Source organism: Aulostomus chinensis, chromosome 2, assembly GCF_037954235.1.
Source record: "Aulostomus chinensis isolate RoL2024-O1b breed Wild chromosome 2, RoL_Achi_v1.0, whole genome shotgun sequence".
Lineage (NCBI taxonomy): Eukaryota > Metazoa > Chordata > Actinopteri > Syngnathiformes > Aulostomidae > Aulostomus > Aulostomus chinensis.
Window position 1 is genome coordinate 11,073,801 of NC_141321.1, and position 15,208 is coordinate 11,089,008.

The 15,208-nt window shown below is 41.4% G+C and overlaps 1 protein-coding gene across 1 annotated transcript in view; it reads right to left on the bottom strand.

The window, feature by feature from the left end:
* Positions 1-15,208, bottom strand: part of luzp2 (leucine zipper protein 2) — a 178,523-nt gene that overhangs the window by 58,639 nt on the left and 104,676 nt on the right. Inside the window, exon 5 of the mRNA XM_086179225.1 lies at positions 12,390-12,452. Within this exon, the coding sequence (XP_086035351.1) occupies positions 12,390-12,452 (63 nt within the window). The remainder of the gene's footprint in view (positions 1-12,389; positions 12,453-15,208) is intronic.

Below are 15,208 nucleotides of genomic sequence, written 5' to 3' on the forward strand. Positions count from 1 at the left end.
TTAGATTTAGTAAAAACATCATCTGGAACTCAAGGATGACCTGATAAACATGTTGGAGGTCAAAGGTCAAGGTCACTCATTGGATGAGGTAGGATGAAAGGACTGGGCTGTTCAGAGGTCTCAGATAATTTCCAAACCTGTGAACATTGTGGAAGAGGTGATGCTTCATTTGTAATCAGAGCAGCGTATTCACTCAGGGTGCAAGATTAAAGCTAATGTGAAAGGAATTGGATTTGGGATGTCACAAGAACTGCTGCTTCTTTGCCAAGTTGATGCAAAAATTCTGTAAATGTGACGGTTATTCTTTTCCCTTGGTACCTGAAGTACTGAATGTACAGCAGACTGGAGCTAAGAGACAAACAATTGGGTGCTGGTGAGGGACAGAAGGTTTTCTGGCTGTATACTTTTACTGCATCTTTATCGAGCGAGTGGTCAAGAGAGACAGCGTGGGTGGGACGCGGTCAACATTTCTGGAGCATTTGCTGAAGCTTCTGCTGTAGTTAGAAGGAAAAAATACTACAGATCAATAAGTGACAACCTGTCGCACACCCACATGTAGAAAGTTGTTGCTGTGTCGCAATAATGTCAGATTTATTACTTTATGAACAAGAACTGTGATTCCATGAATTGCTAGCCACACCGGTGAAATATAGTGACACCCCTGTAGTCGGCGTGCAGGTCGAGCAGCCTCATGAATTTGCAGCATCAGAGTGGTTAATAATGTTCGAATGGTAAGAGCTGTATTGGTGGGAGGTGTAGGAAAAAAACAAAATATAAAAGCAAATTATCACAGGTAATGTTTTTACATACCATCTGTCGGCAGTGAAGCTGCACATTACTGATGTGATTTGCATTGTTTATTTGTGGTACAGAGCAACGCGCCTATCGTTTTACGACCTTCATCTCCCTTTAAACTGCAAACAAAGCTCGTGATGGTTATCGAAATGTTTTAATCAGTTAATGTTATGAAGGTCATGTTGAACCCGTGGAGGAGTTGCTGTATTTTCTCAGTAATTGTTCTGACAGAAGAATCATCTCCACATTGATGCTATTTAACATTTATGTAGCAAGTTTGTTTGTTTGTTTGCTAACTGCTTCTCAGTAACTTGATGATTTTTTTCAGTTGAACTTCACTTTTGAATTTTTCCTCATGTTACTGAGGGTGCAGGTGTCATCATCATTTCTATACCGCTTGAGTGCTCAAGGATACTTGGACATGTTCACCAGGGGTGGTGGGGTTCGAACCAGCGACCCCTCGGTTGCTAGACCTCCACTCTACCTCTGAGCCATGCGGCCCCCATCCCTCTAGGTCTACACCCCTAATCACTTTTATTGAAAAGGCACGAGTGTTATGATTTTATGTTTGCATTCAGACACAAAATAACTTGCATGGCAAATTTTGATTAAATTAAACATTTTCCAAACTACACGTCTTGCTTGAGTAGAATATGACTTTGGACTTTTTTTTTTTTTTATTATTTTTTTCCAATTAACTATTGATTGAGGATGCCTTCTGGAATATTTCTGGTTCACAACAATTCAAGCCAGAACATTGATTACATCACCGCAAACTGAATGCCATGGTCACTCTATGCCCCACCCACTGCACACTGAAGACTTGTTAGTGTGTGTGTGTGTGTGTGTGTGTGTGTGTGTGTGTGTGTGTGCGTGTGCGTTTGTGTGTGCGTGTGTGAGTGATATTTCACTCCCGCTAAAACTGGTCAAATAAATACAAATATCAAGTTCATGTAATGCTTTAAAATCGTTATTTTTACAAAAAAAAAAATTTCCTCAGCTTTTTTCTTCAAAAAAAAAACACGAATCATTGAAGGGTTATGAAAAAGGAATGAATAAACTTACAAATAAATAATATCAAGTTTGTTTGTTTTGATGAGAAATAGAGGCTTTGTTCTTTCTTTTGATAGTTTTTTTTCCCACCATCATAGCTCACAATTTGGGGGTCTTGAAAGATGAGTGAAAGTGTTCAAAACACTGCCCAGCAACACTGGCGGGGAAAGAGTTAAACAGACAGGAAGTGATTTACAAAGCCGGAATTAATTAAGCTTAAAAGGACCTCTGAACAAGCCACGCCCACATCCAGTCTTCTATCAGAGAGAAATGGATGTCTTGGTTCAAGAGAAATGGACAGAAAAGGATGTCCCGTTATGCCCTCACAGGAAATAAACCTCTGCAGTCACAGTCTTCATAATTCCTGATGTACTTCAATGTGTTTCTGTGACAAAAAAATAGATGTACTGTACATACAGCACATAGACCGTCCATCTCACAGGGTCACAGCTGAATAGCACAGAGAACTGGCCACTTGTCTGGAGGCTGAGGGCCAGACATCAATATTCATAGCAGGCTGGGTGGAATAACGCTGCCCTGCTAAGTGACAGCGTGACACAGGTGCTCCAACACACTCAGCCTGTCTCTCTGAAGACTCTCGTGAAGTTTCAGAGCACATGAAGCCTCGCAGTGAGTGAAAATCTCCCGTTAATGTAAAAGACTGCCGAGAAAAGACAATAATGTATTCTAAGTCATATGCATAGATGTAGGAGTCGCCAGCAGGCGATTGAGTTAGCCAGACGCACATCAAACCCTGCAAAACAAGCAGCACAGCGAAGGAGAGAGATCTCATGGAGTAGCTGCATCTTGATGGTGGGAGTAAACGCTAGCCTGTGACTGTTACTTCACCTTCACTCTTCCTCATCTGGCAGTGAGTCGAGAGTTTCTCCTGTCAGAGTTGCCAGCATGTGAACATCTGACACATAAGCGAGCACTACATCGATGTAGGAAACCCAGAGATGTCTGAACACACATCTGGGGGACAGGAAAACCTTTGCAGCCATTTAAGGTTTCATTTAAAGGAATATGTCTAATTGTTCATCTTCTTTTGTTGCCAGATAGACAGACAGATAGCCTTCTCTCCTCTCTACTCAGCCCCGACTGAACCCTAGAGCCCCACCAGACGGCTGAATGAATGAATGACAGGGAAGGGCCCGGAGGCTGAGGTGAATCCAGGCACGCATCTGAGAAAATAACTCATGATTTACAAGTATTTTTTCCCAGGGGATGTTAAACATAACTCTACGTTTATTAATGCAGGCAAACCCGTTAAGCAGAAAAGTATATTTGAGGAGTTTTGAGACGGTATGATAGCGTGTCCCACTGCTGGCGTTCATTGCACCTCAGCTAACCAGCAGTCAGCGTCATTTTGGGGTCCGCAGCTCCGTAATGCATGCAGAGAGGAGAGAAGGGTCTGTAAAGTAAAATGTTCCAAATGTTGGCCTGCTCCTTTAAATCACACTGACAGAGCAGCGCGAGCAGCTTTTCAGACTGTTGTGGTTGGATCCTCTGATATCACATACGGATGTTTTATCAGCGCGTGTTGTATGGTGAGCAAAACTGCAGAACATGGACGGATATTTTGCGTGTAGCGACTGATGCTAAATGAGGAACATAGATGAAACACTTCTCTGGGTTCTGTCTGACTGGAGACTGAGAGAACATTACGTGGAACATGTGTTGACAAACCTGCTCTCAGCCTGAGCCCCAGCTGTCCAGTGTCCTTGAGAAAGACACTGAACCATTCAGATGTCCCTGCCATCAGTGTATGAGTGTGTGTGTGTGTGTGTGTGTGTGTGTGTGTGTGTGTGAATGTGTTGTAAAGTGGTCTCCATGCTTTGTAGACAAGAAAAGTGCTAAATAAACACACTCTACACTGAAAGTGGCAGATATTACCTGTAAATAAAAGATTACTGCATTGGCTATTTCACAGACAGTAACTACAGTTTGTCTTTATGCATATTACAGCACCTTGGCAGTGCTGGGAAGAATTGCAGATTCATTACAATCCGCCCTCCGGCTCATGGAGAGAACGAGCCTTCCTCTTAGTACCAGACACTGAGCCAGTGCATTTCTGGGGGGGTTGTTGGTCTGTCACTCAGCTCTCAGGTTTCGCTGCCACCACAGATTTCATTACAGACAAGTGATGGTGGAATTATTTTTGGTTTGAATATTCTAAAATAAGGCTTTTTCCCCTCTGAAGCGCTGCTCTAATTGCTGTGTTTCTGGACAGCAAAAGACCTTTAATGGTATTCATGACTGCAGCATAGCACCGCACGATCAGGACAACTTAGTCCAAATCGCAGTAGGGGTTACTGCAATTTCCAAATCACAGAAGGGTAAAAGATTTGTTCACATCTATCTGTGTATCAAAATACAGTTTCATTTGAAAAACTGGATGCGCCACTGAGATGTCCTGCCCTTACAGACTTCTTTGTTTAATACTCATCCCCAGATATATCCAACACTAAACATTTGTATGATTTTTTTTAATTACAATGAGAGTAATGATGACAAGGTGACACTTCCTCTAACATCACAAGTTATATTTCAAATGCAAAAAAAGCACAAAAAAAAGTTGTGGGTCCCAGGGTGTGTGGAAGCTACGTGACGGGCTACTAGCGCTAGATAACCTGCGCTCACTAGGTGGACAGATGGATCGTACCAACAAGGTTCCTGCTCCTCCTCAGCTCTGCGTCTCTTTGTTTCAATATGACATTGTTCAATTAGAGTTTCCCCACTGATACTGCAGTATACGTAGTCTTATTGCAAAGATATATAGCAACATAGAGAGAACACACACACACACACACACACACACACACACACACACACACACACACACACTTTCAGAAGATGATCTGTAACTGTTGTGCTGATTCTGTCGGTACAGAGCCGATCGTGGTCTGTTGTCGCCACACTGTCAGAATCGGCTGATGTCAGATCAGGTGTGTTTCCAGGGACATCGTATTTCTGAGATTGTACTACACCACAATACGAACTTGTTTATTAATTAATTTATTTTCCTGGTGAGCCTGCGACTGTATAATTGCAATATTAGACTCCCGAATGTGGTTCATCATGATGGCAGTGATGTGTTCAGGGACGAATTCATTAGCAGCATGGAAGTACTCCCTCTAATGTCTAATTTAATCCTAATTGTAAAATTAACTTAATCTTACATAAATGTATGAGCATGGTGGGTGTACAAAGAGATATGTCTTATTTTAATTCAAGGGTATTTTCCATTACAGGGCATGTTATATTACAATTGTTTTAATTGTAATATCATAATTCTATATATTTATACAACACTTGTCAACACAGAGTAAACCACTGCATGCATTTGTACAACAGTGTTGTAATGTCTGCAAATCGGATCTCACAGCTCTTGAAGTCTTACTTGAAGGAATAAAGATGATGCTGACGTGGTTATTTCCCACTTCCTGTAATCCCTCATCATAATATTCATAAAATTATACTATCAGCATAAAACAAATATAATTCAATGTGCGCAGTTGTGACATAATACTGCATTTGAGTGTATCATTACCATCAAACTAACCACTGTCAAGGATACCCACTCCTTTCTCTCTCTCTCTCTCTCTCTCTCTCTCTCTCTCTCTCTCTGGATCGACATCTCTTGACCTTTCGAAGCAAAAAGTGACACCACAAGCCACGAGCCGTCTCACTGGCTCCTCCATTTCAATGGTCCATTTTTTTCCTCTTAAGGTATGCCAGCCATCATGTGTGTGAAATGAGTTTTTAATGGCGCCGACAGCCTCTTTGTGTTAATGTGGCAGCATAAACGCGGTACCACCAGTTCTTCACTCCCGCAGCAGCTGAGCAGTGAGAAGGCCATTAATTCTTCATGCCAATAATATCATGCAACCGAAGTTGTTTAATTAGTTCATTTTTTACAGAACAGTGAAAGAAAGCCTAGAGGAGGGTTAAAGCGTCAGTTGACTTCACCAGTTTTGTATCTGCCCCCGCCAACACTCATAATGGTGATGTCGCCTTGTTTTTCTCTGCTATCAAATGAAGATTTGGTTATTTTTCCACCATTTAATGAGTGTAATAGCATAAAATCACATTAGAAATAAGATGTTGAAAGCAAAAAATCACTTTGATGGAAATCGATGAGCGAGTCAACGCTCGTCATTACGGTTCTCTCTGTTAACCTGATGAATCTCAGCTGGATCTCAGTGGTTCTCCTTCACAATGGCCATTATAAGCCCTGAAAGCATTCCGCTGATGATGACTCTCGAGGGGAGTACGGCTGTAAAGAGTCCAGACAATTTACAGTGATATGATGAAAAAAAAAGAGCAACATACAAAACAACAATTAGCTTTGGAATCCTTTTAACTTTATTTGGATTTTCTATGTATATGACAAATATGATCTTGTGATGGGTTAGACAGTGACATGTTGGAGGTCTGGTTCATTGCAGCCACAGAAAAACACTTAGGGTGCGTTTCCACTGACTCACTTTGGCTCAGGTCGGGTGGAGTTTGTTCGGTACGGCTCGGTACGTGTGTGTTTCCACTAACACTGGATACCACGTCAGCGAGGGTGGACTCACTGGCTGAGAGTCCCCCGGCGTAATTTGTGTGCGACACAACAACAATGGATGACATGGAGGCAGCGTTCTGCCTGTTGCTGGGTCAGTGGTTTTTGCTTAAACTGAAAGTGAGGGAGGACAGACATGCAAGGCTTCAAGCGGCGAAACAGAACACCCAAGAAAAGTATAAAAGACTTTACCAAGCGGTTTGTCAGTATTCCGCTGAAGATGATACGAAGTAGACGACGTAAGCGGCTAAGTTACCCAATCAGCGCCCCGCTAAATGTTTACGTTACATTTTAGTCCCTGCTCGACTCGCTTGGAACCCCAGCAGAGCAGGGACCAAAATGGTAACAGTTAGTACCGTGTTGGGGCCAGTGAAAACGAGGCCAAACCGAGCCAGTGGAAACACGCCCTTGGTCAGGGTTAGGAACAGATCAGGGTTGAAATATAAATGAATTATTATTTAAGTCTGGTCTTGACATTCGCCATAACTCATAAAGAGGAAAGGCAATGAATGACAGCGTCAGTGACAGACAGTGAAGTTGGCAGTGGGGTCGCTGCATGGTTGTTGTAGTGGATAATAGATCATGACAGCTGAGGGTGCATACAGTACATGTTCTAGGTTAACGCTGACTACCCAGCAAACCCACAGACAAACCAATGCAAAATACGAAAATAAAACATAAGTACAAGTAATGTTTTCTGATGCATTAACTTCAACATTTCTATTACCCTGTCAAACAGTCAACAAAACCTCTGGTAAAAGCAGCAGGGCAATGAAGGTGTTTATTCAGTGTTTAATGCTCTGGTCTCTCAGTCCAAACGCTGATGTTGGAGCTGCTTGAGTTGGAAATGGGTTGAATATGTGGTTGAGCTAGCGAAACGTCACCTAGGCAGCAGACACGCGCTTTCATCACCTCCGTGAATATTGTTGATTGTGGATCCAGGGCTGCTCCTCGTATGTGGGTGGCGGTAAATGACCTCGTCAATGCTGATCAGAACTGTAGCAGGGTCACCTGACCTGGGCGTGAATGCAGACTAAACCAGTTCCCATTGCAGACAAAAGCCAGATATTAGCAGGGTTTTTTGGGCTGGTGGGAATGAGGTTACAGAAACCGAATCATGCAATCAGTGACTTTTCTGATGTCGACTTTCAATTTCTCAAAAGAAGAAAGGACACTGTTTGAGCTGCTGGAAAGAGGTGCACTGTTTGACTCGGAGCGTGACGAGGAATATTCTTCATGTGAATCACAGTACAGCCTTTGTGCTGTCTCCTAGATACCTTTGTGAGCACTTTTACTTCCATCTGCTCCTGTTTGAGATGGGCTTGTTTATTTCGCTGGTAAAAATCTGTGCGACATTTTGACTTCCTTTACAGAGCGACTGGTAATTGATAGAAATATAAACTCATTGAAATCTGGAAAATAAACATGCACATTTAAGGATACAGAATACTTCACAACTGGAGGAAGATTTTTGTGGCTCGCTGTGTTGCTGCTTCAAATGGGCACCAAGATTCTGTCTCATTATCTCGATATATAGATCGTCTGCCTCGAAGATGCAAGAGTGTACTCTAGCGAGGGAGTGGGGAGCTGAGAATGCTTAACACTTTTACCCTTTGACTTTCTGCATAGACGGACACTTCCACTTAACCACAGGAGTCTAATAGAAGCATCATGCGGGAGAATGTTTCTCATGATTCCCAGCATGCGTCCATGGATTAAATGTCAGGGCTTCACAGATGTCAGAGAAGTTCCCAGACGACTGTTGACCCCTTCTGTGTGATTCCAAAGTACCCACAAGCCTCGCCCTGACATTTTCCACAGACAGAGAGGTTTATCCCACATAGAAATGTCAACAACTTCAACAACACTTCTATGATAAGGGAGCAACGGGTTTTAACATTTATCTTCCAGGTGTTATACAATTAGTGAACTTCTTAAAGGAATAACGAGCAAAAGTGTGTGATGAAGCTGCAAATGTAGCAGTGCAGTGACGGAATAAATCCTGCCACTGACACCAAGTTCCTCTATTTTACTGGTTAGCTTGACTTCAGCGGCGACTTCGGTTGGACTGACCTTTAAAGAGGACCACGCTATTCTCGTTTTAGTGACAAGCTGCTCCTCTGGGTTTTGCTCAGCCCTCACAACTTTCCTGGCCTTCACCTCTCCCTCCCACCAGCAGATCTCAGTCACTAACCTGATGCCTCTATTTGGTGTTTGAAAGCATGAACACGCCAAAAAAAGGCTGTGAATGGCTCTTCAATTACTGCCCAGTTAACACTAATTCAGGTCAAACAGTTGGCAAACCCTTACCAGCTCTTTGATTTGGCAAGATGAGCGTGCACATCAATAATTGGTTTATGGTAATGAGGTTTGTCAAGAGGCTGTGAGAATGTAACAACAGACAGACACAGGATCCATCTCCTTCATTGGTACTCCATTTGACTGGTTATTTCCAAATCAAGATCTTGTTTCAGAGTAAAGGAAAAGCTAATTGTCCATTACAAAGTCAAATCACGGCCTCTTTTATGGATCATTTAGTTAGTTAAGCAGATCTGCTGCACAGTGTTACACACATGTGCAGCCTCCTACTGCGTAAATCACCGCATTGATTACTCCCTAGAGTTAAAGCGTTCAAGAACAAATTCAATAACATTAACAGTGGTTTGCAACCGTCTGCTACCTCAAATATTACTCTTAAATTGCATTTTGATCAACTTTATATTTCTATACTGAGTTCACCTGCTCTATAAGCCACTTGACCATGTTCCGTTCAATGTATCGTTACTGCGCGCACACACACTCCTCAGGTCATTCTACCATCACTCTGGAGCTCTTTAGTGTGTTCATGCCCGTCGGGAAGATTTTTTTTCTTCTTTTGCGTCGCCAATGTAGCCAGTCACCTATACGTCAGTTTTATTTATGTGGCGTCAAATTACAAGTAGATTGATCTCATGAGGGTTTGTAAATAGAGCAGATCTCAGAACTGCACTCTTTCATTTCATTTAACTTAAAGAGACCCAACATTCCCCCATGAGCAAGCACTCAATTTAGTAATGAGAGCTTATTTCTAGTCAGGGCAGGTTGATTTATGACTTTGGCCAGGGATCTCAGTCTGATTTTAAGCATATATTTGGCAGGATTGAGAAATTCAACAAACTGATTCCATATATTGTTCTAGATTTATCCAAACTAGACCACCTTAGAGTCTTAGATCCTCTTCCATTACAACAGCATTACGCAGCATTTTTAGCTTGAACAGTTTCAACATCATCTTGCTGCTACACTGTCTGCTGATAAGGCGCTGCTATCTTTCTCTTTTGTGCTGCAATTGTCTGTTCGTGCACTTTGTAATTTCAGCTGACCAGGCATGAAATTCTAGCTAGCCTCTAGCGCTGCTTTCAGCTACTTGTTTTTATTAATAACTTGAAAAATCTGATCAGTGAGACGATGTCGGCTCCGTAGTAGCCAGCTGTATAGCAAATCTGATGTGGGATCTTCGCTTAAAGTTGGGATGAAGTATGAGAAGAGAGGAAGAGCTGCTACGGGAGCTGGGATGTAGGGGGAAAAAACATGTCAAAGCAGAACCAACAGCTTTCACCTTTTAAAACATGTTCCTGCTCCCGTCTGGTTCTCAGAATGTGTCTCATACCTTTTTCCTCTCCAACGCTACAGTAGTGCGGTACATCGCCAAAACTCATTCCCGTTTCATGCACCAGTGAAATGTACATCCCCACTTGTATCAGCAGAGGTCGCTGCGGCTCACCAAATCTGTATTATGTTGGTTTATGTACTGTAGGTATCGCTGATACTGATACTGATATGATGAGTGGATAGTGATAACATGTGAAACATGATAGGAAAGAAACTGTTGAAGAAGTTGTAGTGGAGTCTCTACTCATCAAAACTGCACCAGAAGTAGTAAAAAAAAAAAAAAAAAAAAAAACTTACAAAGGGGGAATTGGTTTCTTTATTTTGGGTACGATAACATGCACATCCTGATCATAACGCTCCTCTATTTATTGGTTTTTGAGAGTCTGTTAATATTTTATAATATTTATCTAAATCTGCTTCAGGTATATCTTACTTTAAGTTTTGGGAACATTTCTGTGAATGTTAACCCATCTAATATTATGCATTAATATTATGGAGCAACACAATTATTGATTTGGTGAGTTTTTGTACATCATCTGGAGATTGTCAGTCCAGTATTCAATCTCTTTTAGCTGTGCTTTTGGTCACAACCTGAGGGGAAATAAATTTCGACCTGCATGGTTTTCCTGTTGAGTTTATTAAAGAATGGTCAAAATATGGTGGGATGTGTGAACGAGAGCATGGAAATCATCAAATAAACCACCTAATGTTGTACGAAGGCAGCGAGACTCTCAGGTGTGAGGACAGGGTGGTCTATGAGGCGGGATTTCATTTTGACATGTCAAATTGTAAAAGTCAGACAAACCACCCCTACAAATAACTGTGGAAACACACCAAAACATCTTAAAAGTTGTTGCCATGGTAACTAAACTTATTTTAATGTGAAAAGAATGGTATTTACAGGCAGAACTTTTTTTAAAGCTGTCACATGGCATCTGCAGGAAATGTCACAAGGAAATGTTCGGTATGATAGAACAACACAAAACCCCTAATGCAGAAAACTTGTTTTCATTTATTTTGAACAGACAGAAGTGCAGGTTGTTCCACCTTGAAGGAAGCTGGTACTGCTTCTACTCTATTGAGCAGTCAAATCCAGCATGTTTACAGTAAGCGTTCATTCTGGTATTGGGTATGTTTTCATAGAGGCTGACTGACTGGAACAGGTGGTATTCTTAGGGGTTGGAGGGTCACAAACAGGTCAAAAATGAATGTGATATAATATGACAGATTTTCTCTGTGTTTACACACAGTACATAATTGTTTTAACGTGGGTAATTTGAGACAAAAAAAAAAAAAGAAGCAAAAAGAGAAGAAAAAAAAAACCCAAAATAGATCCTGAATTTCTCAGAAGCTTCTCTGTTGTTTGAGCTTGTCAAAGTGGGACCGACTCACTCCAACAAGCCTGGGCTAACTCTCGCAGGCCATGCTGCTAACTTGCTAAAGGCTTGCAGCTTCAAGATGCATGACAACGTTTTACTAACATTAACAGTACAGCAGTTCAGAATACAATTCTCTAAGTCATCACATACATTTGAATCCAAAACGACTTTTAGCTGCAATAACAGAACTCCATCTGAGCTTAATATTTGCTGTGTAAATTTTGAGTCTATCCGGAGCAGCTTTCTCTCATGGCCCACCGCTAACAATCACGGCAGCTAAGCTACCTAGCACTCAGTATACTAGGCGGGGTCTGGGGATCTGTAATACACACAGTGGAGAGAGGGGTGTCTATCAGCTTGGCAATATACATACTAATGACCCTATTTCTCGAAAAAGTTAGCAGGTTGCTTTAAGGTGTCTGGGTGAAACACATATTCATGAAATTTGCCAGGATTTCATCTGTTGCTGCTGTTTATTCTCCACTTAACCACACTGAAACCTAGCATCCATACCATGACAGACAGCTCAGGGTGTAAAACACATGTACTGTTACACCCCAAGTGAGAACAACAACAGCGAGAAAACGTGACAACGTAGACAGACTATTATGTGCTGATTTTCCATACTCAGAGAAAAAGCAAAAGAAACGAAAAGATGAACAAAACCCTTAGCTCTCATGATCAATAACACATTCAAGTGATTGCCAAGTACTTAGTAAAAAGGGTGTATTCATGGCGTCTATGTTTGCTGACAGCAAAAGGCTCTCCAACTGAAGTATTGGGAAACACAGTAAAATTAAATGGAAGTAGAGTACAAGGCAGATGAACATTAAAAGGGAATTAATTCGTTTACCTATGAACCCAAGATAAATATGCAAGATATGCATACCTGTTGTGTTGAGTAATTCAAACAAATCTTAAATACTGTGTTTCACACTCACCTCTTGTTGTAAATCCTTGATTATTTTGGTCTTTTTCTCCATCTCCACTTTAATTAATTTGACCTAGCAGAAAGGAGGAACACACACAAGAACAAAATCATCCCAAGTGCCCAGATTCACTCACTTAATACCAAAGAATGGAAGCTCACTGAATGAATCTGATTAGTGCACCCAACAGGAAGCAGCAGCAGTAACTGACTCCCTTTCTTGTGATGTATTAACTCTTGTTGTGGATTGATACTGAAGGGTCAGCAAACACTTTTGGTTTCAATTCAAAGTCCCATTTGCAGGTCACCCAGGGGAACTTGTAAACTAGACCACATCATCTGACCAGCATCCACAAACAGAAACAGGGTATGATAACATCAAAGGTCATGTTTGAACCTGCAGTCCCTGGCGCTTTCCATCAGAATGGGAAAAAAATGAAATGAAGTTCTTGTACAGCATTTTTTTTTTAAAAAGATTATAAAGGCCAGTAAATATATATGAGGGAAAGTTAAAGAAGCAATAAACAAATAATGTAGACCCTAAGCTATATGTGTAAGAGTGGGAGCGCCAGTGAGAGAAAATTTCACTTCAAAACACTGGTAATATTAGAAGATTTATATCCAGGCTGTTTATTGAAGTTACTCCTTACTTTACTTAACGCAACACTGTTTTTTTTTTTTTAATCAACACCGGCTCATGGGGCCGCTAACATACTGAGATTTAAGCCGGTAACTTTTTTTTAGCCAGCCACCTATTAAGAGTCAAAGCTTGGATAAAACAGTTTTCTCCTAAAATGTTTCCCTTGTCTTACAAAGATAATGTAGCGTAACGTGTGTCCAAAAATATTTCATCCACAGCTCTGTGATTGCAGCACATGTGATGCACTGAGGCATTTGTGTGCAACTGCCTATTTTCCGGCGTGTGCCTAATTTAATAGCCCATATTCTTATCATGTCACAGTGATATCGACGTTTATCACAATCCTTTTATCATGAGCTCACCACATTTTGCTGGTGCAGGCATGTGGCTTGTGTTTAGCAGTCAGACAGGTTTAAACACCGTGCACTGATGGCAAACGGCTGCTGCTGGATAGCATACATCTAAAAGAATGAATTGTGTGTGCATGTGAGAGAGATACGAAGGGCAAGGCTTTGTCTTTTTCCATCTGATTTTTTTCCTTTAAAAGACAGTTTTAAGGCTTTAAGTATCCTTGAGAGGTCATCAAGATGGTTCTTTGGGCAAAGACGAAAAGAATTGTGGCGCTGGTGACCTCATACCAGGAATGTACCCCAGGGAGCCATAAACTAAGCATCACCAGTTGACTCACATCCCAGAGTACGGCATGATAACATCAAGGTTTATGTTTAAGCCTTTCAGTCACCACAGCCTGCAGGACTGTTCAGAAAACAGAGCTAGGAAGGAAGGGACTATAATAGCAGCATATATTAGCTGTTTGTGCTCAGTGACACTTTTATTTTACTATCCAGTAAGGGGTTCTAAGTATATGAGCAGGGGAAAGCCAACTAATAGTAATACAGATAAACCAATATAAATATTCACTAAATGTTCTCTCAGTGAAAAATGACTCCAAGCCTGTATGAAGAGCATTCATAAATCTTAATCTTAAATGTTCTGACAAGCAGATTCTGCCATTCGACTAAATCAACTGTGAATCATGGTGTACAGAAAGATTGGTTGCTTTATTGATAAGAATTTTGAATATCCACCGCCAGACCCCGGGGTCATGTTTTGGGAATGACAGTCATAGATGGCTGTAGTCTTACTCCTTAGAAAAGACCTTGTAAATGCTAACCCTACCCAGAGAGGAGCTTTGTATTGCAAAAAGAAGAAGCCCCAGCCCAGAGCCTTGGGACATCCCTGTGGAGCGAAAACGGCATATGGACGTTGCTCCTTTTCATGACACATGGGAATGCATAATGAAGTAGGATTCAAACCAAGATTTTTTTTTTCTCTGTTGACCATATCAAATACAACCGGAAGCAGAATGTGGTGCTTCACCATCTGACAGGCTGCTGATACCGTAGGTCCAGAAATGAGGGCCGAGCTGCAGTTACCCTGAGGGCTTCTGGCAGACAACAGAGCCATTTCAGTGTAGAAACGACTCATCAACCTGACCGATTTGGGTCAAGGAGGTGCGAGTGAGCAGAATTCTGCAAACTTTGTGAGAACCACTCGTCTGATAACTTGATAAGGATGAAAGTAATGAGACTGACCCATAGTTCTGAGTGGGGTTGAATCAAGCCTTTCTGAGCAGGGCAGTTAGTCACACAGGTGGACATGCATGATTATTATGTGAGCCTAATTGAACCCAGTTGTTCATGTTTCAGATTTGATTAAATTTACTTCATTATACACTCAGGATTAAAATCACAAGGTCTGTTTTGGGGGCATAAAGTGCCCAAAAGTTTCCCCAAATTTGCAGAACTTTTCAGTTATAATGCCCAGTTAATGAGCTTGAAGTGTTCAGCTGCACAAGGGGTGACTTAAGTACCACCGCTTCGATTACAACTGCTGCCTCCACATGCCTTTGAGCTTGGCCTGATTTTTGAAGTGCAGCGTACGCATTTTTGCTGTTTCTCAATGAATTGTACACTCTTTTAAGCAACGCATAAAGTTGGTTTTGGGTAGCATGGATGGAGCATAACAAAAAGAAATGTGCTGCATATTTAATGTGCTTGAAGTGCTAGGTAAAAGTACACTGGAACATTGTTAATGAAAATAAGACAGAGCAATTAACTGTCGTTTCCACACAGCTTGGGTGCTTCTCCTGATTTTTGGAGTGCAAATATCAAAGGTCTTTCTTTTTAATT